General features: G+C 37.0%; 2 protein-coding genes across 6 annotated transcripts in view; one reads left to right on the top strand and one right to left on the bottom strand.

The window, feature by feature from the left end:
• HPS3 (HPS3 biogenesis of lysosomal organelles complex 2 subunit 1) overlaps positions 1-17,740 on the top strand; it is a 38,954-nt gene extending 21,214 nt beyond the window's left edge. The window contains 10 exon segments of the mRNA XM_082691748.1: positions 1,416-1,524; positions 4,017-4,198; positions 5,062-5,242; positions 6,176-6,409; positions 7,670-7,855; positions 8,220-8,408; positions 8,949-9,056; positions 12,599-12,805; positions 13,482-13,572; positions 17,042-17,740. Coding sequence (XP_082547874.1) covers positions 1,416-1,524; positions 4,017-4,198; positions 5,062-5,242; positions 6,176-6,409; positions 7,670-7,855; positions 8,220-8,408; positions 8,949-9,056; positions 12,599-12,805; positions 13,482-13,572; positions 17,042-17,169 — 1,615 coding nt within the window. The 3' untranslated portion in view covers positions 17,170-17,740.
• The window catches only part of CP (ceruloplasmin), a 58,516-nt gene continuing 41,631 nt past the window's right edge, over positions 7,933-24,817 (bottom strand). The window contains exons 18-23 of one of the 5 annotated variants that reach the window (XR_014300791.1): positions 24,346-24,562; positions 23,807-23,946; positions 22,557-22,719; positions 11,475-11,579; positions 9,220-9,343; positions 7,933-8,416 (exon numbers count right to left, since the gene is read on the bottom strand). Coding sequence is in view for 4 of the 5 variants with exons in the window: in XM_082691709.1 (XP_082547835.1) it covers positions 11,476-11,579; positions 22,557-22,719; positions 23,807-23,946; positions 24,346-24,562 (624 nt within the window). In the remaining variant the exon portion in view is untranslated. Of the gene's footprint in view, positions 8,417-9,219; positions 9,344-11,474; positions 11,580-17,415; positions 18,710-22,556; positions 22,720-23,806; positions 23,947-24,345; positions 24,563-24,817 lie in introns of those variants that run through there. The other 4 variants (XM_082691709.1, XM_082691712.1, XM_082691710.1 and 1 more) reach the window with 4 other exon arrangements.

A 24,817-nucleotide genomic window follows, 5' to 3' on the forward strand; every position in this document is an offset into this window, starting at 1 on the left:
CATGACCTGAGCCAAAGACAGAGGCTTAACCCACTGAGCCACCCAGTCGCCCCCTATGAATAATTTAATCAGGAAAGAAATCCATTCCGGGGGAAGAGAAGCAGGTAATGTACAGATAGTTCTCTACTTAGATAGTTTGACTTCCAAGTTTTCAACTTCACAATGGGGTTGAAGACAATACCTATTCACTGGAAACTGTACTTCAGATTTTGAATGTGGCTCTTTCCCTGACTAGCAACCTGTGGTATGGTATTTGGTGATGCTACAGAGTGGCAGAGGCAGCTCCCAGCAGCCACATGATCATGAGGGTGTACAACCAATACACTCACATCCATCCTGTACCCAGAAAACCATTCTGTTTTTCACTCTGTACAGTATTCAGTAAATTGCATAAGATATTCAACACTTTATTATAAAATAGGCTTGGTGTTAGATGATTGCTTCTGTGAGTGTTCTGAGCCAAGTTTAGGGTAGGCTAGGCTAAGCTATGATGTCTAGGAGGTTAGGTGTATTTGATTTATGGTATTTTCAATTTTTCTTGGGTTTATTGGGAGGTAGCCTCATTGTAAGTCAAGGAGGAGTTGTATTTCGAGTCAAACAACAGTTTTTGTTTTTAACATGAGTTTTTGCTTTTTCACATTTTTTTGTGCCTGTGCTTTGTCCCACCAACAGGAATAATCAGAGGTTGATTTGGGTAACCAGTCACTCAGAGCATGTACAGAATGGCCTGAGACTGACTAATTCTAAAAGCTTTCTGGCAAGAGGAAGAACAGTTCACTGTCTTGGGAATTATTAACATTTTTTGTCATTGGACAGTTTTAAAAATTCTATTTTTAAATGATTTTTTAAAAAACTTCTAGTCTATTTGAAAGTTTCATTGGTCAGAGGTCTGCATTTTAAAAAGATTTTATGCTAAAGAAAATGCATCACATAATGAAAGCCAGAGCTAAGAGAGTGTTTGAAGTGGACCATGGTTATGTATGTGTTCTGCATTTCCCCAGCAGCCCCAAGTGTTTAGCCTAGTGTTCTATTGCAGCTTCTGCTTAGATCGGTGGCATAAGGCAAGCGGCACTCCTGAAGGCCATGTGCAAGACAGAGTGGGCACAGGCACTCTCACAGCCAAGTCTCTTTTCCGTTTGAGGGGTCTTGCCTGTTCTTTGAGCATTTTGCCCATTTAAGAATTCTTGTGGAGTGAATTGGAAGCAATTGGTTTATCAGTGCATGAGAGTTGTCGAATTTTAAATGCTGTTGAGCTATGTAGCGTTGTGAACTAAAGAATAAAAATCCACTGTAGAGCTAATCACTAAAGAAAATACTCATGCAAATGATTGCATAATTCTTCTTAGATATTTAAGATTACCATATATTAATTCTGTGTCTTACCTTGTAATTCTCATCTTTTGTTTTGCTTTCAGTTCTAGAAAAGGAACCAGTGGTAAGCTTAAAACACCTCCTGTAGCTGAGGCTGGGTGGAATTTGTATATTGTGGATACGATCTCACCAGTGCAACTGTACAAAGAAATGGTACTCCTTTCACACTTCCAGTTTTGTTTTGTTTTGTTTTTTTAAATTTTATTTACTTGACACAGAGAGAGCACAAGTTGGCAGAACAGCAGGCAGAGGGGGAGGTAGAAGCAGGCGCCCTGCTGAGCAGGACCCTGGGATCACGACCCGAGCTGAAAGCAGATGCTTAACCCACTGAGCCACCCAGGTGTCCCAAAAACTCTATTGGATATTGGATCCTGGATCCTTTTTTTTTTTTTTTAAGATTTTATTTATTTATTTATTTATTTGTCAGAGAGAGAGAGAGAAAGCACAAGCAGGCAGAGGCAGAGAGAGAGAGAGAAACAGGCTTCCCACTGAGCAAGGAACCCAATGCGGGACACAATCCCAGGATCCTGGAATTGTGACCTGAGCCAAAGGCAGTTAGGTCAACCGACTGAGCCACCCAGGTGTCCCTTTCACACTTGCAGTTCTTATTGGTAGAAATTTAGAGTCAAAGTCATGACCAGATGTTGATTCTAATCATCACATATTCAGAATGCCACAGCCAACCAGCTTGCAGGCTGTCTGAACGCAGAGTGTGGATCTTCAGTCACCTTCTCATTTTCACAGCTCCTGACATTTGAGGAGCCAGTAGAAATTCCCTTCACTAAAATAAGACTGACTTACTCATACCCACCCTCCAAAGAGGATCGATTAACCAGCCTGAACATAAATAGCCTTTGACCTTTACATTCAACCCTAGCAAAGAGAACCAGGAAATGGAGGTGAGAGAAATCTTAGATCATTTATCCCCATCTCACTCTGAAATATTAGCAGATTGTCTCAGGGCCCTGTGCACCTGCCTCATTGTCCTGTGGGTAGTGGCCCGGGGTGGGTGGGGGATGGGGGGCACCCTTCTACCTTTTCTAAGAGCGACAGTTGCCCATTCATCACTAGCATTTTTTTTTAACTCTTTCTTTTAAAAATAAATAAATAAATAAATAAAATAATTTCAAACTTACAGAAAAGTTGCAGGGTTGAGAATAGTAGAAATAAAACCCTGTATATTCTCCACGCAGATTCACCCATAATCAACATTTTACCCCTTTTGCTTCTCTCTTTCTCTCTTTTTTTTGTGCTCTTGTACTTTCTAAAGGCATACACACCCTCCCACACCCCTCTCTGACACACTGCGATCCATTGGAAGGTAATTTGCATTCATCAGAGCCTGATGCCTCTAAATACTTCATTGTGTGTTTCCTACAATCCGGGTATTTGTTTACATCACTGAAGTACCGTGAAATGCTTAATAAATGAATAAATATGGGACGCGTATTCCAATGTTGTCAGTTTGCTAGCATCTCCCTTCTCCAGTACAGGGCTGAGTCTAACATCAGGTGGTACATATAATTATCATATCTCCTTGACCTTCTTTCATATAGAATAATTTCATAGACTTTTTTTTAATGGCATAGACATTTTTGAAAATAAATTTATGTCCCTCCACCTTTTAAAAATTTTTATTATTTATATTTTCTTGTTTAGATTCAGGTTGTGTATGCTCATTCTCAGCCAGAACATTGCACAGGTTAACATTGTGTCTTTCTCAGGGTGTTACACCAGGAGACACATGACGCCCGTGCCCTTATTGGTGATATTAATTTTGATCATCAAGTCAAGGTTTTGCCTGTTTTGTCCCTGGCATTTTAATGCCGATAATTATATCAGCTTTGCCCTGTCCTTTTAATCTTGCTTAATGGAAAGTCTTAAAACTTCATGTAGATGATTTGTTTGCTGGAATCTGAAAATACTGATTGACTCAGATTAACTAGTGATAATTTTAATAAGCCCACGGTGGGTTACAGAAATAGACCAAGTAGAGCCTAAATTTACTGACTGAAACTACAATAAGGGAAGCATACTCAGTCTGAATTTAAGAAAGATTTCAATCATAAAACTTTAAAAAGTTAGCTGTTTCAGATGTTTGTTAGCCTTATTGAACTGTGATCCAAATATTGCTAAGTTAACAGTATTATTAGTATTACGTTATTTGTACCTTCTCTAGTGATTAGCACGGTTTAACAAGGGAATGTTTACAATCAGGTATGTATTAAACTGGTTCATGGATTGTGAGGGAAAAGAACACCTCAGCTAGGCCTATCCGAATGATAAATAACCTCTTTTTAGTCTTTTATGATTTAATCTGTCTAAATATGAACTTTACTAACAAAATGTCTAGATATTCTTTTTTTTTTTTTAAGATTTTATTTATTTATTTGACAGAGAGAGATCACAAGTAGGCAGAGAGGCAGGCAGGGGCAGCGGGGGTGGAAGCAGGCACCCTGCTGAGCAGAGAGCCTGATGCAGGGCTTGATCCCAGGACCCTGAGATCATGACCCGAGCCAAAGGCAGAGGCTTAACCCACTGAGCCACCCAGGTGCCCCGTCTAGATATTCTTAAGAACCAGGAAACTTGTGGGTGTCTTTCTGCAGCAATATTAGTGGCTGGCCTTTTTTGTTTGTTTGTTTCAGGTAGACTACAGTAATACCTATAAGACTGCAAAAACCCAGAGCTGTATCCACCTTCTTAGCGAGGCTCACCTGTTAGTGAGGGCTGCCTTGATGGATGCCAATAATTTGGAACCTGGAGAAAAAGCGGAGCTCTTGGAAGCATTTAAAGAAAGCTGTGGGCACCTTGGAGACTGCTACAGCAGGTTGGTGATGCTTCTTGGAAACTTGTTAAAGAAGCCATCTGGAGCTTTGGGTGTAGGTGCCAGCTTTCCCATTGCTGGTAGCTATCTGATGAATGGGGGAATGCTTGAGGGGAAGTGGTTCATTTCTTCATGTATTTCATACACGTTTATTGAGCATGTACTGTGTGCCAGGTACTGTGCTAAGCTTAGAGCCACAAAGGTGAACATGACTGTTTCCTGCCTTCAAGGAGTTACAATTTATTAGACAAACAATGACTCTCCAGTTCCTGAGTCTCCCTCTGCTTAATTTAGGAACTAAATTTCTTTCAGGTCTTCAGGACCTGCTCATGACCATGAAAATCTCAGAGACAGGCATTATTACTGGTTTATTGCCTGTTAGCCTTAAAAGAGAGATACTATTTTGGTGGTCTGGGATTTTAATCTTTGTAGTCAGTGCTTTTATGAGTTCAGAAAAGGAGTGGGATGAATAGTGGTTTTTATTTTTGAGAATGGACTTAGATTTTTTTGTATATGATTATTTCAAAGGCTTACTTGACCCATGGGAATGATTATAAATTAATAAAATAGACTTTTCTTTCCTATCAACACCATTATTTTAGAGCCACATTATAAATCCTAAATTCACTTAATGAGTTATTTTTCTATTTTTATTGTGAGCGGGCAAAAAGAAACTGTGTTAATTAGAATGACTTTACAGAATAAAACTCAGAAGCTGTTCCAATGACATATAGCAGTAGAAGAGTATTTTGAGATTTATGTCTTCGGAAAGCATTATCTATTTTATTATCAAAATGTGTTAGACATCCAGGCTCTAAAAATGACAAATTTGAGGGTTTTTTTTTTTTTTACTTCCTTCCCTTTAGGCTTGATACCCAGTATTCCCACCTCGCCTTACCATATTATAAGATGTCTGGTTTGTCTATGGCTGAAGTTTTAGCCCGAGCAGACTGGCTACTAGAGGATGGATCACAGAAATACGAGAGGGGACTAATCTTTTATCTTAATCATTCACTTTATGAAAACCTGGATGAAGAATTAAGTGAAGTGATTATGGTTTTCTATTTACTTATATTAATCTTCCTAACTTTTCATTTTAGCCATTTATTTTATGTGATACTGTTTAGAAGTCAGGTTTCAAATGTTTTTCTTTGGGATTATTTTCTTTTTTTCCTAAAAAGGTTATTGAAATGTCCTTTTCTTCATTAATAATCCTAGAATTATATTACCTTCTCCTACTTTCTCATTGTATCAATGGGGGAATGTGGTTCATTGTGGCTGAGCGACCCGCCCAGTGTGACAGGCATGCATCTTTAGAAGAGCGACACACACCTTGGGCCTTGCCCTCCTTCTCATCTGTACCTCTTTGCACAACACAAACCTAGTTCTCCCAAACTCCAGTGTCCGAAGCTTCACTTAGGAAATCCTGGCCCAGTGACCTTAACACATTGTTAAGGCTTGTTTATAGCCCGTCCTGTGTTTTTAAAAAGAATTGAGTCAAATATCCAAAGCTGAACATTAGAAGACCAAATACTTTAAGGTTTGGAGAGAAATGAATTTTTTTTAATAAATTACTTCATTAAGTATATTTTATACTAAGCTGGAATTTTTAAATGTCTTTTAAGTATAATTTAATTAAATAGTTATTTTCTTCTTTTGAACTCTTATTAAAATTAGAAATGCCAGCCACAACTCTGTACATATTTTCACCACTTTTTCTGCATTATACCTCAGCAAAGAGATCACTTCAGGTCATCTCAGGTCTCCCACATTATCACCGTGAACTCTGTCTTTTTAAATCCAAACTTAAGAATACTTAAGAATACTTAAATTGTAAGAATACTTACAATTGTGTCTCATTTGGAAGTTTACATCTTGGTTTTGTATCTCTTTTTTTTTCTTTTTTTTTTCTTTTTTTGCTGATTTTTTAGCTCTGTGTTGGTTAACTGACATTTTATTTCTTATTGATGTTCACTAAAGGAATTAGCAGCAAAAGTGGTCCAGATGTTCCATGTAGCTGAGCCAAAGCAACTGCCCCATATTCTCTGTAGTCCTTCTATGAAGAATATTAACCCTTTAACTGCCATAAGCCATCTAAGCAAGCTGGATACTTCTGGGTTTTCATCGATCTTAGTGGCATTGACCAAAGCAGCAATGGCTCTGAAAATGGGAGATCTTGACATGCACAGAAACGAAATGAAAAGCCATCCTGAGGTACAGTGCCCTGCTTGGTATTAACGGCAGGCTGAAACAGGACCTGGTAGCCCTAAGGTGTTTAGTTTTCTTCTGGCTTCTGTCTAGTTCATTTCTTCTTAGTCATAAAGGAGAATAGACCTCATGCTAGAATAGAAGGGACCCAAAGTGGGAGTATGCGGGCTTTGATCTGGTGAATGAAAAAGAAATAAGAGTGATCAGTGGTAGCAATGGGTATCCAAAGACCTCTCAACTTTGCATCAGGTGCTTTCAGAGCACAGTACTTGGTTCTAAAGAATATATAGCGTCTGCCCTGAGCTGACAGTCTGATCTAGCGTGGGGGATATGATATGTCCACTGAAACAGAACAGAGTGCTTTGTGTTCAAGTACAGGAAGCGGGATGTTAACCATGAGCCTTAGGAGTCTAGTAGTAGAGGAAATGGCCTGCACTTGAAAAAATCACAAATGACATTAAGGAAGATTGATATTGAATGACAGTATTAAAGAAAAGGTAGCTTTTCCTTCAAAGAGAGCCCATTTAGGTTCATGAGCCACAGATGTTAATCCAGTAGAGGAGGAAATTAAAAGGTAATGTTAAATGAGCACTTATTTTGCCCCCAGTCCATTCTAAGCCCCTTGTGTATGCTATCTTATTTAATTCTTGCAACAGTGCTCTAAGTTACATGTGTTATTATACCTATCATACAGATGAGGGAACTAGGACAAAGAGGGAGAAAGGAGTTGTCCAAGACCACATAGCTCGTGAGTGTTCAAGCCAGGGTTTGGAGCAGGCAATATGGCTTTGGATACTGTGGTTCTAGACTCTTATTTTGTTGCCTGTGGTCAGATGCCCACAGTATGACTTCAGTTTCTAAAACAAGACAGCAGAAGTGCTTTATCATTGTACAAATGACATGTTTCATTACGATGAAGAGAATGAGTCAACATCGAGGTATCCTCTGCTTTGAAGAGTACAAGTTTAGAAAGATGAATTTTCTTAAGGTCTAGTCTTTTTATATTCTCAAGGTATATTATTTTTAAACAAGTAGACTTAAATATAAAGCTCTCTACAAAAAAAGAATATCCTGATACTTAAATATTAATAACTTCTTCAAAGACAATTAACAGTGATGTCCTCCTTAGAACGAGAACTTTGTAGTTAGACAAAAAATTGAGATTGAAGTATTAATAGCTTAATCATGAACCTTGAATGCACTGGAATGTATTTTCAAAATGAACGCAGTGTACATTTTGACCCTAAATTTCTTGTTTATCTGAAGATGAAGTTGGTGTGTGGCTTCATTCTGGAACCCCGGCTATTGATTCAACAGAGAAAGGGACAGATTGTTCCAACCGAGCTTGCAGCACACTTGAAGGACACTCAGCCTGGCCTGCTTGTGGCTTCAGTCCTGGGCTTACAGAAGAACAACAAAATTGGAGTTGAAGAAGCAGATTCCTTCTTTAAGGTTTGTCACTTTTCAAAATGCGGTGGCTCTGGACAGGCTGATAAAACTGGTGCGGGACAGGAAGCAGAATAAGAGACTGTGTTTTCATTTGTTTATTGCAAAAGAAGACTTACACATCACAAATTTATAAAAGTATACATTAAAAGGATATATCTAGAGAAATTCCATTCTCCCCAGTCCCAAATTCCAGCATCCTGGAATCTGGTTTCTGTTCAAACATCTCAATCTACTTTGCCATGGCATGAATGCTAATGATAAATTATTAAATGCATGGTCCCCATGATAGAGTGCTACTCAGACTAGCTATAACTTGATCGATACTGTATTTATCTGGGCTATGGGGGCTTGTTTCACTGTTTTCAAGGTGCTCTGTGGTAAGGACGAGGACATCATTCCTCAGCTCTTGGTAGACCTTTGGGAAGCTCAGCTCTTAGCAGGTCTCCCAGATGTGGTTCTCCAGGAACTCTTTTTCAAGCTCACATCACAGTACATCTGGAGATTATCCAAGAGGCAGCCCCCTGACACCGTACCACTGCGAACATCAGAGGATCTGGTGAGAGACTAGAATAACATGTTAAATTAAACTTGTACACCACACATTACAGTAGTATACCTTGTGATTTTTAATGGCTTAGAATCAAACCTAATTTATATTATCAGATATCTTATAAGCAGGAATTAAAAATACACTTAAATCTTGTCCATGGGTCCTAGGAGGGAGCCCCTGTTGGGCTCTGTGCTCAGCAGGGAGGGTAGAGTCCACTTGTCCCTCTCCCTCTGCATGCCCCTTTGTTTGTGCATGTGCTCTCTCTCAAATAAATAAAATCTTTAAAAAAATAAATAAAAATTAAAAAAAATTTATAAGGAAATACTTAGTGCATCCCCCCCCCCATTTTTGGGACTGGGGAGAGAATTTTTCAGTTTTATTCAGTGAGAATCAGCAAGGCTGAGACTTTTCTTCCCATTCCCAGGAAAGTGTATGCCTAACTCTATGACATGCAGAAGATGAGCAATTGCTTGTTCTTGGTGGAATAGATGAAGAGAATCTTGTTTTGTTGTATTTTGCTTATGTTAAATTTCTTTTACATTTTAGATTAATGCCTGTAGTCATTATGGCTTAGTTTATCCTTGGGTTAATGTCTTAATATCATCCGATTCCTTAGTGGATAAAAGTTATACAGAAGACCTTTCAAAATTACAGGTAAATAAGAATGCTTCTTTTTTATGACTATGCATATTACCATAGAGTATCAGATTTAAATTTGGTAAAACCTCAGTTGTCCTGTTAATCCAGAGTGTATACTTTTTTGTGGGGAGAAAAGCCATAGTAAGGCATACTCAGGAGCTCTGGAGGGTATTCCTGCCTCTGCTTGAAACTGCTGAGAGGAAGGCTGGCGGCTTCCAGAGGCTGGTTTTGTTGCCTGCCGAGAGTGAGTTCACCAGGTCATGGGACTGTCTTGCCTTATTTTCAGAATGTCCTTGGAAACACTTTGTGAAATGGAAGTATGGCAAATGTTTAGCGATTATTGATGGAGTTTATTTTTTGTTTTGTGTTCACTCATACATGTTAGACCTCTAGCCCAAGCTCACCACTCTCTGTCTTATAGAAAGTAGGTTAAAGTAGCCTGTTTATCTGACTCCTGAGGAGAACTTAAAAAAAAAAAAAAGTGTGATCAGAAAACATAGATCATCCTGTGAGAATTCTGACCGTGATACTGTTTTTTCCACAAATGAGAAATAAAGTCCATCTTTGATGTGGTAGACCAAGCTGGGCTAGATATGGATATGATTTTATTTCAGGGAGGCCTGTGGCCCAAGGACTGAATATATCCTCACATTTGCTTTGTTTGGTCTTCCCAATGTAGTGCCAACATATACAATTGGAATTTCAAATGAAGAATTCTGGGTTTCAAGTTTTTTCTTGAAAGATTAGGCAGAACTGGTAACGCGGGGGCTCTCACTGCCTATGCAACCTGAGAGTTAGAGCAAACTAGTGGCTCCCCTCCGTGGTCAGTGCTCATGTTGTCCTGTCTGCCATGGTTCTTATCTTTGGGTCCCCCTGGTCTAGATATGGTGCCTGGTGTCCATTCCCCTTACATCCAGCTGCCTTCATTCATTTCCATCATCTGTTTTGGCCTCTTTAGACTTTAGAGTTTGTAACCCCTTGATTTACAGCGGGAGCTGGTGTAAGTGTGCTTACTGCTTATAGAAACCAAAATGTCAGGTTGGGGATGGGGTCCAGGAGGGAAACTGAAGAGCCCATATTGCTTAGACTCAGCCATTAGACAGGTCTGAATTGCATATCCAAAGATAGAGTTACTTACATTCATAAAGAATTGCCAGAGAAAATTCTTGTTGGTTCTTATCTCTAGTCCCCTTACAGTACAGAGGCTCCTTAGGACTTAGCCTCTGATACATTCACTAAACAATTATTCCTCAAGCATGTGTGGCATTGGATAAGCCAGACAGGGCCTTGCCCTCCCAGAATATATGTATTAATTACATATTTAAAATCACAATTGTAACTAGTGCTATTAAATCTTACCAGATAGAGCTTCAAAGCATATTTATAATCACTGTTTGAAAAAGTATAATTGAGTGATCTTTTAAAATTCATTTTAAAGTGTTTAAAAAGAATACATTCTTCTTGGAATCTTTGCTATTAAAGGATAGAAATGTAGTCAACCTATACTTTAAAAAATTGTTTTCCTAATTTTATCTCTTTCTAGATTATCAGTGGGTTGATTGGTCTTAGTCATTAAGTAAAAAAGAACCATCAAGAAACAAAAAGATCTCATTTGTTTTCACCTAGAGGAATAGGAGATTTAGAATCACCTGGAGAACCGTTCCAAAATTGTGTGATTTCCCCTCCGCCCCGCATCCCGCTGTCACCACACAGATTTGATGAGTGTTTGTCTCTTATCCTCAATCACTGTAATAGTATATTTGTGCAAAACTTAAAAAACTATCTATAAATCATCTAATGTCAAAAAGCTCCTATCTGGAAAGACACAGTAACTAGTCAATGCCCTGCCTTCTGCCATAATTGTCACAGTCCCCTCCCCCACTTCCTTGCCAACCACTACTCCTGAGATTGTGTAGGTAGAGAAGACAGGGTCTGTGGGTTCTAGCCCTGCAGAGCTGGCTGAGAATGAGGGACCTAGATCACAGAAGGAAACAAACGTGTGTATATTGGGTGTGGAAAAGAAGGTCATTTCCAATATGAAAACAATATTGCTAAGAAACAGATGACATTAAGAGTAAAGAGTAGTAATAACTTTTGGAGCATTTTCAATTCAGTGATATATGTGTTGTCTGGTGTTTCTTATTTTTAAACTTTTTGATGATATGGATAAAACTAAGTAAATGTTCATGGGTAATCAATTTTGTACCAAGCTTTGACTAGCTTCATTTAACCATGGCTTGGGTTACCCATGCCTTGCTCCTTCCTACCCTGCCCATTATCCAAATTAATCAAAAGTTGAAAGTAGAAATAATCTGTGTTTTCTTTCATGTGGGAGATCCCACAAGTGGTCAATTATCATACTTGCTCTCTTGTTGTCAGAAAATTATTCAGATGAAGATGACTATTGAACTTGCAGGAAGGAAAGGGACCAACCTTATACTCCTAGCCATGCCTTGGTAGATATTTGGAATAAAATAATCACGCTGACTGTAAACAAATAGTTCACATTCCATATCCTCTTGTGCGTCTGAGAAGATGCTGTAGTAAAAAGGATACAGGAAGAAAAAAAGTCAGGATATGACCGTTTTATCTTTATCCAGAAGAAAGTGAAAGTAGAGATGTTTTGGTGGTAGTAATATTTATAGTTTAAATGTTTAAAAGTAAAATACTAGTAAAGTTCTGAATACTCAAATACTGCCTACTCTGTCTTTCAGCATGTGGCAAATAGTACTGATACAAATTATTAGGTTATTAACAATTGCTTTAGTTTTATTAAATGTTAAATTTTATTTTTGGTTATATTTGTAGTACATGCCTATTATAGAACATTTGGAAGATACAGGTGTGAAAAAATAAAAAGTGGACTTTGTCCTTCCATCCAGTGATCTGATTTCTATTTCAAATCTCAGTGATCTTCCAAAGGCATTTCTTTATGTGCATGTACCTGTGTAGATTTTATAAAATTGATCCTGTTCTGAATATAATTTTGTATTGATATTTTTTACTCATCATTCTATTATGAGTATTTTCTCATTAACTAGACTTTTTAAAAAATTTTGATGGCTATATAATAGTCCACCATATGAATGTACCATAATTTACTTATCCCTTATTTAACATAGATCCTACTTGTTCATTATTACAATTACTGTGAATTACAATTCACAATTACAGTGAAATGAACATAAATCTTTGATCACAATGTTGATTATTTCCTTAGAATAGAGTCCTAAAATAGAGTCCTAAAATATTCCCATTAGTTTTAATTTACAGTCTATCCAAAGCAACTAAAACCATATTAATTTAGAAAAGATTGCTTTCTATTAAGCAGATTTTTATACTTTAAACTAGAGGTGGTTTCAAACTTCTTTAATACTTTAGTCCGCTTAGACTTATAAATAAATATTGTATTGCATTCATCTTTTTGTTTCCTTTTTCTTTTTTTTTTTTTTTTTTGGCAAGGGATATTGGTCTTTTTAAAAAGAATGTTATACTATATATTGTGCTTTAGTTTTTTGGATGCCTCATTCCATAACATTTCACTTTTCTGTTCATAGTCTCTTATATGTGGTCCTTCATTTGACATAGCTTCCATTATTCCATTCCTGGAGCCACTCTCAGAAGACACTATCGCTGGCCTCAGTGTCCATGTCCTGTGTCAGACGCGTTTGAAAGAGTATGAACAGTGTATAGACACATTGTTAGAAAGATGCCCGGAGGCGATCATTCCATATGCTAATCATGAACTGAAAGAAGAGAATCGGGTACGCTTTTCAGCTATGTCTTTTAGGCTTGATTCCTGATAATCAGAATTGGTGATCTTGTCTTATCTGCAAAATGGGGACAAATTATATCAGTCCAACCTCACAGGTCCGGGTGGGTCAAAGGAGCCTATATGTTTAATATGTTATGTGCTTTGAGTACTGTTAGAGGCCATTAAAATGTATGGTGATTATATGTTATCTCTATTAAAAACCTTTTGTTTGGAAATAAAGTGGGATATTACCTGAAGATTTGGGAAATGATGTATGATGGGAAAATATTATCTGGACTATATGATCTTTAGCTGAGAAATGGGAAGAGTTTAAACTTGAGTACTGTACCCTCCCCTGCCCTCCTGTTCCCCTCCCTCCCTCCCTCCCTTCTGGCCTGCCTTCTTTTCACATAAAGATAACAGAACATGTCTACATTTCTTCTTCAGAATATTCAAGTACGTATGTACAACATACATGTCATTAGATTTTCAAGTTACAAACCTGATTTATGTTATAGTTTAAACAGAAGACTGGCTGCTGATATAACTTCTGTTGTAATAAATTTTGGCATCTTAACCAAGATGATATATTTTGCCCTGTGCTCTCCTGCACAATCTTATTCTTGTTGGAAGTTTGAATGTAAAATGCATCAAATTTAAAATGTATTCATTTTTTCCCAAGATAGACCTTGTGGTGGAAAAAACTGCTGCCTGAACTTTGTCATAGAATAAAATGTGGCGGAGAGAAAGGTCAGCTTTACCTGTCATCGTTAAAAGGTAAAATGATCTTTTTTTGTTTGATTATAAATGAGTCTTAGTTTTAATTTTCATAATTTGCTGAGGTCTTGCTTTCTCTAGTTTTGAGAGTCTCAAATGAGATGAAGAGGGGCTAAGCAGAATCATCTCAAGAGTTTAGTTCAGCATTGATATGCTCTCCCGTCACATTAGATATTCATTTATCTCTTCTAGTCATGGAGCTGATGCTTTTAAGCCAATGTTTTGAAACGCTTAAGAAGTTAACATAGTCATAGAAACTCAGAACCTTAGTATTTTAAAAACTTGAATAGCCATTAATACAGTTATATTTTTATTGATGATCTGAGTGCTTAATTTATTTCATATAGGAAATTAAGATTATTATTATTATTAATTATAATTGTAAGCAAGTATTGAGGAATAACAAGGTTCCCAAAGATTTAAATGTTGAGTATCTAGGGGTACCTGGGTGGCTCAGTGGGTTAGAGCCTCTGCCTTCGGCTCAGGTCCTGATCCCAGAGTCCTGGGATCAAGCCCCGCTTTGGGCTCTGCTCAGTGGGGAGCCTGCTTCCTCCTCTCTCTCTGATCGGGTGTTGGTGGTATAATGGTGAGCATAGCTGCCTTCCTCCTCCCTCTCTGCCTGCCTCTCTGCCTATTTGTGGTCTCTCTCTCTCTGTCAAATAAATAAAATCTTTTTTTTTTTTTAAGTTGAGTATCTATAAATTATGCAGTGTTTTACAGCATAGGCATTGTTTGAATTTGCAAAATTCATAGTCACTTATAAATCATGATAGATACATGGTTATAAATTTCTCTAGTCTTATGTGTTACTGTCACTAGATAATTGTTGGCCTGATGACAAAGGGTGTGGTTATACTGATTTCAGTGTGCATAATTGATTAGAAATGGACAGTTCTGGAATTGTGTTTTCCAGCTGATGTGACTGGTTTTTAAAGTGTTAGGCAGAACCTATGGCGATTGGAGGGTGTTTTTCCGGAGATGCCTTAAGTAAAGTTGCATGCTTGTGACCAGGAAGATGTGGTGGCTTGATACTACCTTTTTGTCCTACTCATCGCCTTGAGTGAATTTTGGGTTTTTGGAAGGTGGAAACGTCAAATATTTGATTGCCTTGTCCCCATTGTGTCACGTTTATCACACAACTTGGAACCAATTATTTGTGTGGGTCACTTTGCAGAGCAACTATCCCACATCTCCGTACCTCAGCAGCATCATTATCTGAAAGAACTTCATCCTTTCCCCATCCACATCCATGTCCCCTCTACCCCAACCCACCCGTAATCATTCCTCCAAATGTTCCATTTTCCTGTATCATCAGAATATATCCATGTGTGTGCATACACACGTGCTTGACTGTATTTGTGTGGCTCATAGAACTAAGTGCAGGGTATGATTTATGTTTATTAGACTCCAAAGCCCCAAGAGCTGGTATAGCATTTTATTCATTTCTCCTGTTGTGCCCTCCTCACCAGCCATATGCCTCTCCATAGGAAGCATTCTCTATTAATTGATTTGAAGGGAAGATACCTAAATAACTTCAGGTCCATTTCCAAGGGAGCGGTAGTACACTGAGAGGACACCAGGACTAGAGTCTGGAGATCTGGAACTGAGTTCCAGGTCTGCGATGTATGGAGTGACCAGAAGCAGCCCAATGTTTTAGTATCCTGAGACTAATGAGAAGTTCCGTATTAATTCTAGAACAAACATTAGGCAAAATCGTAAGATGGTAAAGTTGGAGATGGTAGTCAGGAATCTATATAATATATACTTAGGGGCTTGATTTCTTGTATATCCAATGCAGCGTTTCTCAGCTTTGGCACTATTTACATTTTGGACTGATAATTCTTTTGTGTATATGCATTTTAGGACATTTAGCAGCTTTCCTTGCTACTAAATACTGGAGCACTTCTCCAGTATAATAAAAATGCCTTCAGACAGCTTCAGGTGTCCCTGGGAGCAAAATGATGCTGGTTGAGAACCATTGCACCAATGCAGAGCCATTGAAACTGGAGCTAGTGATTGGCTTGTTTCCAGGAAATATTTGTTACTGTTTTTGTGGTAATGAACTATGCTTATTGCTAAAAATGTTACTACTGTAGTAAATTACAAAAATGAAGTTTAGAAAGTCATTTAAAATCCCATCAGCATCTGATAAATATTTTCTAGACACACTGGGGGATTTAAAGTCCTCTATGTATTTAAGATAGTGACCTTATACTTGGAGTTAGAACCTATATCAGCCCCTCATTGTTTGGCAGAAGAGGAGAATTGGGCAGTGACAAGATTTTTGTTGGCTCTATAACCTTGATACAGTTCTTTTTATACCTAGGATACTATTTATAGGCTCCACATTTAAGCTAAATAAACTGGTTTGATAGGGAAGTATTGATAATTCATGTTTTTCATATAGGTGTTGCAAACTAGTTAGTAGTCATTGTTTATTAAGTTTCTATTAATATTTTAGATATGCATCATTGTATTTTATTTAATTCTCAAAGGACCCTAGAAGCTAGCAGATGGTACCACCTCATTATAGATGAAGAAACTGGGACTCAGGTTAAGTGACTTTCTTAAAGTCACAGAATCTGTCTGACTCCAGAGTTAGGGATCTTTCCCATTCATCACTGCTGATCCATTCATTAACTTTTTAGCAACATGGGCATGTCAGCCCTTTGTGTAAGGGTTGATTTAGGTTGCTGAATATTAGAGAAATGACTTTGGATGGATGCGCACACATCTGAGCAGGAGATTTTATATTCCAGTCACTCTGCAGATAGAGTAAGTGGTGGGCAGGGGAGGATCACACAGGGAATGTCGCTGGTGTTTATCACCAACACTGTTCTGAAAGGTCACCCCCTCTCTTCCCAGCAGAGGGCAGCATGTATGGATCAAGAAGCAATGGAATCATAAAATTACATAGTTCTTTTTATAAAAATGTTTCCTAAATCCCTTAGTAATTAAAGATATACACATGAGTACGTTATTTTACAGTTTCGGAAAAAATGGTCATGAAGACAGATTTGTGCTTCTTGATAACCTGAAAATCTCATAATAGTGAGAAACTAATTTAGGAAAATGCCATCCATCAATTAATAGTATTTCCTTTCCTAGCAATCTTTATAAATTAGCTGTAATACAGCCCTAACATTAAAGACAGTATCCACATGATTTTATTTTTCTTTAGAGGCTAATAGAAGTATATTGAAAAAATGATGTAATAATCCAGCAATGAAACAGTAAATCAAAATTTCAGGGAACTAATATAAAATAAACTTAAAAGCATTTTAGAAAGAATAAGAAGTTGTTAAAACCATAAGTAGTCTGTGGATTTTAAAGACTGATCTTTTTTTTCCTTCCTTTTGTGATTATAACATTTTGTTGCCTGACTGAGCTTCTAATTAGTTGAGTGTTAAGAAAATTGGATGAAAGACAGGCATGCAGTTCTAACTCAGATACTATGTCCTACCAACAGAAACATTGTCAGTTGCTGCTGTGGAGCTAGAACTACGAGATTTCCTGAATGTCCTCCCAGAAGATGGCACTGCAGCATTTTTCTTGCCTTATCTTCTTTATTGCAGTCGAAAGAAATCATTGACTTGAAGGTATCATTTGGAAAAATACCACAATGCCATTGAAGACTGACTTTAAAAACAACAACAACGGAATATCCAGTAAAAATGTAAATAAAGGATTTTCATATCGAATAAGCACATTTATTGCAGATGCTTTCAGGCTGCTTACCCTGTGGTGGTATTATTAGTTTGGTACTTTATGACCTGCATCCATGTAATTGTCCAGAATGTAAAGAAAGCCACAAAACTTAAGAATTTTTTCAAAGAAGGTATATACGTTTTTAAAAGTAGACCCTGACTTTTATTCCAAGTAATATCAAATCAGTGTTGTTGGAGAAGTGACAATCTTTTTCACCCCCAGAAACATTTGGTAGGTATATTTGAAAGAATATTTCTTCTTGATTTTTTCCAGATTTCTCTATTAGTTTATGCCTTCTTTCTCTTCTTCTTCTTCTTCTTCTTTTTTGAATACTTTTCTTTGAGAAAGAGGTTAATGTTTTCCCACAGTAAAAGATTTCCAACTTTACTTTTTTGTTACTTTTAAAACTCATGCTGTGGTTTCTCCATGAACCAATAAAGTAGAAATTTTCAAACTTAAATGTCTTCTTGTCTGGCCATTAACATAATTTGTTGGATGCATGTTTTTCAGCCAAAGCCTTGTTTCTATTTTTTGTTGATGTGTACTTTAGCTCTTCTAGCTAGAGTATATGGGAAAATAAAGAAATATATCATTGTATTCACAGTTGTGTCTTCTTTTTTAACCTCTTATTAAACAATTTTGAGTCCAAGGTCAGCTCATCAATAGTGTGCTTCGACTTTACTTAAGGCTGGGCAAAAATACTACTCACCACACATCTGCCACAACTGTATTTTGAAACTTTTCTCCTGATGTCAGTTTTCATCTTTACCAAGATATAATCTGTAGAATTGTTTGTCAATTTTGCCTTTCTCCAGTTCCAGATTATTCTCCTTTTGACTGTCTCTTCAAGGGTTCACAAAATCCAGGTGGATTGGCATTATTTTAATTTTTTTATTTTACCTCATTTAATTTAATTTATTTTAAAATTATTTCATTTAAATTTTTAAATTTTTAATTTATTATTTTAAAGTAATATTTTACTTTCTTGACACTTATGCCCTTATGTCTGCTGATTCATTAAGAATGATAGCAGCACCATGTTATAGGGATTAATGGGAAACCAATAGTTGGAAACAATTCAATGAATCTTAATAGCAATGCTTTAAGAACCATAAGGGACAACATGTGGGCATAGATTTTGGGGGTGGGGTTGGAGAATACAGTTTTATAAACTCCTGGTGGTGATATGAAGGACCTATGTAAATTAGTTATAATTGTATTAGAGTCAGTCATGTATCTGTTGATCTTTTCATATGACACAAAGTAACAGTTTCCCCCACAAATTCATGAAAGTATATGTTTTCAGTCTTTTTTTAAATGCTTATAGCCATTCCAAAGTGAACTTTTTCTTCATCACTTTCACATACATTGTTATGAATATTTTTTTTCCACTTATCACCAATTTATTTCTTTCAGCCAGACTTGGTCTCTATAGAAAAAGAAATTTTAAGACCATTATTAAAAACAGTACTGTAGTCCCCCCTTATCCACGGTTTCCGTTACCTACGGTCAATTAGTCCAGAGGCAGATGTTCCTCAGAAGGTCAATATAGTAGCTTAATGCTATGTCACAATGTTTATGTCATTCACTTCACTTCACATTTTATCTTCTTATACCATAACAAGAACAAGAAAGATTAGTATATCCTGAAGGATCAGGATGAGGTGTTTTGAGAGAGAGAGAGAGATACCACATTCATATAACTTTTATTACAGTACATTATTAAAATTGTTCTATTTTATTATTGTTGTTGTTAATCTCTTACTGTGCCTAATTATAAATTAGACTTTATCATAGATGTGTATGTATAGGAAAAAATAGTTATATATAGGATTCAGCACTATACAGGGTTTTAGGCAGCCACTGGGGGTCTTGGAATATACTCCCTGTGGATAAGTGGGGGACTACTATATATGTCATGTGGTTTAACTATATTCTCATTTTTAATATTAGTTATTTTGTTTAATTATTGTTTTTTTATTATGTTATGTTAATCACCATACACTATGTCATTAGTTTTTTGATGAGTGTTCTAATTATTCTCAATTCATTTCTACTTTTCCATTTTTTGCTTGTTTCCTTTTTTATTTAAAATCAATTAGTTAACATAGAGTGTATTATTAGTTTCAAAGGTAGAATTCAGTGATTTGTCAGTTGCATAAAACACCCATTGCCCATTTTATCAAGTTCCTTCCTTAATGCTCATCCCCCCCTTACCTCTCCCTCCTACCCTCCAACAACCCTGTTTGTTTTTAGAGTTAAGAGTCTCCTATGGTTTGTCTCCTTCTTTGATTTCATCCCATTTTATTTTTCTTCCCTTTCCCTGTGTTCATCGGTTTTGTTTTTTAAATTCCACAAATGAGTGAAATCATATGATATTTGTCTTTCTCTAACTTATTTTGCTTAGCATAATACCCTCGAGTTCCATCCACATCATTGCAAATAACAAGAATTCATTATCTTTGATGGCTCAGTAATATGCCATTATATATATATATATATATATATATATACCACATCTTCTTATCCATTCATCTGTTGATGGATATCTGGCAGAAATTTCCATTTTTGAAATATGTTTAAAAACATATCTCATTCTAGTACTGCTTTAACTAAAGAAAAAATACTTTGCTCTCTGCAAGATCTTCATTAATTATAAAGGGAAAATATTAACTTTATAATAAGGAAAACTGGCAGAAATCTCCTTAATCAAATGCTCAAAGTTAACATAATGAGTAAGGGAAAAAAAATCAGTATCTTGTGCCTCCTGACATGTATATTGAGAAAAACAATATCACTTCCATGAGAATCTTGCCAAAAAATGCATAACTTGAATCTAGTCATGAGGAAACATCAGATAGACCCAAATTAAAGAACATTCTACAAAGTGGCTGCCCTATATTCTTTAAAAATGTCAAACTGAGAGCACCTGGTAGGTTCAGTCTGTTGAGCGACCAACTCTTGATTTTGACTCAGGTCATGATTTCAGGGTCATGAAATCAAGCCCTGCGTCAATCTCTACACTCAGTGGAGATATTGCATGAGAATATCCCTGCCCTGCCCAGCTCTTTCCCTCTCAAAAAAATAAATCTTTTAAAAAAGTGAAAGTTATAAAAGACAAACTGTTCCAACTAAGAAGACAAGCCAACTAAAAACAACGTATGAGTGGGATCTTTTTCTGTAAAGAACGTGATGAGAATAATTTGTGAAATTTGAAAAGGGTCTATACTATTAAATCATCTTTAATTTCCTAATTTTGATAGGTTTATTGTATTTATATATAATATTCTTATTTTGGGGAAATATATATATTTACTATATGTTTATATACATATAACTTTTTTTACATATAACTTTTTTTATATGTATTTACTAGTGTATGTGCGTTAGAGAGGGTGGGGGGGCAGATAGGAGAGAGAAAGGGAAAGCAAATGTGGCTATGTAAAATGTTAACAGTTGAGGAATTTGGGTGAAGGGTATATGGGAATTTTTGGTACTCTTCTCACAACATTTCTCTAAGTCTGAAATTATGTACAAAAAAGTCTAAAAATTCCTTTTCATTGAATTAACAGGTGGTTAGGTATTTACCATTCAGAGTATTGGATTGGATTGCACTAGTTACTAAAATACAGAATATATTGTCCTTGCCTGTAAGTAACTGAAAGCTAGGCAAGTTTTTTTTTCCTACAGACAAAAAACTATCTGACTGTAGTAGAAATGTCACAGTCTCCTTTATCAAAGGATGGTCTTTTATGCCTCCTCTTGTCGGGGAAATGAAGCATTACATTAAGTATGTCAGAATATCTACAGTTCTTTTCTTATGTTTTTCATTGTGGAGAAAATTGCCTCTCTCTCATATTTGTCTCTTCATCTTGTTCAGGAGTTACTGGCGTTGACCCAGCGGTTTATTTGCCTCTTCCCATCTTCGGTGTTCTGGGGCTCTCAGTCCCACTCTTTGTAATAAAGGCTTTTACGAGAATCGTTTTTACATTACCAGGTATTTGTGTAAAACCCTGGAGCAGACATAAAAACTTGTCGTTTGCACTCACTGTTGATCTTTGAATGACTTAATTCGGGGGAGATTTATTTCTATATTTTCTTTCACTTATATGTCCCCATTAATGCCCATTTTGAAGAGGAAATACAAAGCATTGTTTTCTCTACATCATTTCCCCCTGTTGGATTGGCCATCACCAATTCCAATAATTCCGAACTCAGAAGACCCAAGAAACACCAAAGGCTGCAATCACACACCAGAATTTCACTATGTAGAATACATTTTGTGATTATTTACCCAGGAAAGGGCTGTTTCTTTTCCTGTGTTTCCTGTGCTTCAGGAGGGAGTATTATTGATGGGCTGGGGGAAACAGGGAATTTAGATTCCATTTTCTCCCCTGGATCTTTGCTATAGTCTGAACATTGGTGTCCCCTCAAATTCCTACATTGAGAACCTATTGCTTGTGGTTGAGAGTAACTTTGTAGGGCCTTTGGGAGGTGACTGGGTCGTGAAGGTGGAGCCCTTATGAATGGGATTAGTGCCCTTGTCAAAGAGGCCCCATGGAGCTAGCTTGTCCCTTCCACCATACAAAGATAAAGTAAGAAGTCTGTAACCAGAGAAGGAACCAGACTAGGTAGTTATTAAACTGCATATATTTATTTTCACAGCTCTGGAAATAAATATATGCTGTTTAATAACTACCTAGTCCGGTATTGTGTTAGAGCAGCCTGAATGGACTAAAACAATCTCTGACAGTGATCAACAATACTTTCCCTCACCCCTAGAAGTACAGAATGACATCATTTCTGCCTGACTACTTGCCTGACTACTTGAAATTATATTGATGTTTTGCGGGGGATGGGTGGGGAGAACCTTCTTGTGTGCCAAGTACAGAAAAACAACTATGAAAAAAGTTTAAATGTGTCCTAATAAAAATGAAATTAAATTCTAAGTGTGTCTTTTGTTAGCCTTTCAGTAAATAACATGACCACTCCCTTACATCAGCTTTAAGAATAACTGCACTCCCTCAGAGTGGTGTCTGTTTGTATTAGCTGAGAGACTTCTGGTGCTGTTATTAGTACCAGCGATCAGAGGATAAGCTGTATCCCACACCATTTAGCAGTTAAAAAAAAAAAAATCCTATTTCGAGGTAGAGAAGGAAGAGATCAGGGCAGCAAATTTATGAATGCTTCCTATTGGGGGAAATATTTAGGCAAAGTAGTGCATCTTAATTATATTGGTGATATATGACTTCTAGAATTGCTAGCTCGATATTCACCTTCATTTGGCAGAACCGTATAAGTAGTCTCCATTCCAGCATGAATGTGGTCAGTCACGTGACAGTGGAGTAACCAGATTCCAGGTGTCCTTGGAAACATTTCTAGAGTTTGGTATGTCCCAGGAAAAATGTCAAAGACATCAGAAGTGTAAATGCCCCTGTGCTTAATTAGAAAAATGACAAATATTATATAATGCTTATTGTATGTGAGAGTTCATTCAAATAATCTTTCATTGGCCAGCACAGGGATATTAGAAAAGTGGATGAATATGTTAAAAAAAGAGAGAGTGAGGTATGTTGTCTTGGTACTGCTGAGTGCCTGGCAGGATGGCCACGAAGTGCATGTGAAGGGAAGATGTAAGGAGAGTCCACTCACCCATTTGGATCATGTGGCACCTCTTACACTTCAACTTCAGTTTACCTTTTATCGTTGCACTTGAGTTACACAAGAGAATTTAGCTGTGCCTCATTTCAGTCCTAATCTCACTTTTGCTGAACCTCATCTAGATTAGCTGGTCTGTGAAGCTTTATGGCAGGGAAGGTAATGCTGGGAGCAGGAAAGGAGGCCCAGGGAGAAACCAGAACCTGAGGCAGTTCAGGTAGAGGCTAGACTAGACACAGAGTATTTGTGGGGGGAGGGTGGTATTTCTGCAAGAACAGAATTGAAAGTCCCCTAAGAATATAACATCTGCGTAAACCAAGATACAGACAGCAGAATGGCCTTTTCTGCAATGAGCTTTGTGGTAGTTTCTGAATTTTTTACATTAACTCAAAGGTAAGAAAGAGCTTTTCGCTCCTGCTGAAATCAGCATTGGCTGAGAGGCAGAAGTAGCCTTGAGATCTTGGGACCGATCAGTTGCCTCACACCAAAATGATAAACTTGTTCACTTTAGGCCATTTCAGGATTCAGAAGTTAGAACAGGTAAAAGTTATAATAAAGTCTTGGCTCTACCTTCTGACCCACCATATGGACATTCCCACCCTCTCTGCTAATGAGTCTATTCAAATGCCTCGCCCAGCAAATATGTGAGCAGAACTCCATGAAAACCCACTAAAAATCCAATGAAGAGCCCAATATGTAACAAAGGTTGGTGACAACAATTGAAATTGCTGCATGGCACACTCTTTGGAAATAGTTTAGTAGTCTCTTAAAACTTTTTTTTTTCATAAGTCTCTAAGGAAATATTTTCTTCATTTGTGTTAAAACACTTTCCAGCAGGGCAAGAATAATGACCGTGGATCACTCTTACCTGATACCCAAAGCTGTGGCCATGAAAGTGAACTGAGTGCAAGTCTATTTCATTGCCCATTCCCATCAGGTACCAGTTGACTTCATCTCCCACGTGCATCGTGAGGCCTTGCAGGTTCCCAAACATTCTTCCATTAATAGCTGGGGAAATCACATGATTTTTAAAAATTATTTTTCATGATATTTTAAATCAGTAGCTGTTTCACTGACAATATGATTACTAGGTTAATGTATGAGACCTTTTTAAGGTAATAGAAGTTATTTCACTACAGATGGGGAAATGAATACTTTCAGGTCAATAAAGTCACACTTCTTCTCTAATCATTTAGTACCAAAATCCATAATCCTAAGTGTGAATTTAAAAGGGAATGAGACTTTGGAATGGGCAAAGGAGTTAATAGGTGGCTTTTGCTTGGAACAGAATTCTAACTCACATACAGAGTAAGGCAGAACTGGTTTATTATAAAATAAATAGTCTCCAAACTAATTTCATTTGAAGGAAGAAAAGGGGGAATTTAGGGTTAAAATAATGTCTCATACCATGCATTTTATTGCTTTCTATGAATTCCTCATCATCTTTGTTTACTTTCTCGGGGTGTTCAGAGTATGTTTTGATGTTGTCATCTATGTACCAGGATTCATTTTCATCAAAAACAAAAAACAGAAGGGAAAATTCCAGTTTTCTTATGGGATTGAATACTTTCATGTAATGTCTCCGGCAAACAATCAGTGGGCCAATTAATCCACTATAGAGATCCTGAAAACAAGCAAAAACATCAGTGATCCTTGTGATAAAATCAGCATTTCAGACAACTGGGACCTTGGGAATTTTAGAAGGACCGATTTAAGTCATAGACTTTGCCTAATGTGGTGCTGTCAGATCATTACCTCCACTTGTAGATAAGTTGGACTAATGGTGAATGGTAGGTAGGTTGAATGGGTGATGCTGAAGTAACAGAAGTACATGCGGAAGCCAAATATTAGCTCAGCATTAATATTTAATTTTGTGTTA

This window comes from Mustela nivalis (assembly GCF_964662115.1).
Source record: "Mustela nivalis genome assembly, chromosome: 1".
NCBI classification, from domain to species: domain Eukaryota; kingdom Metazoa; phylum Chordata; class Mammalia; order Carnivora; family Mustelidae; genus Mustela; species Mustela nivalis.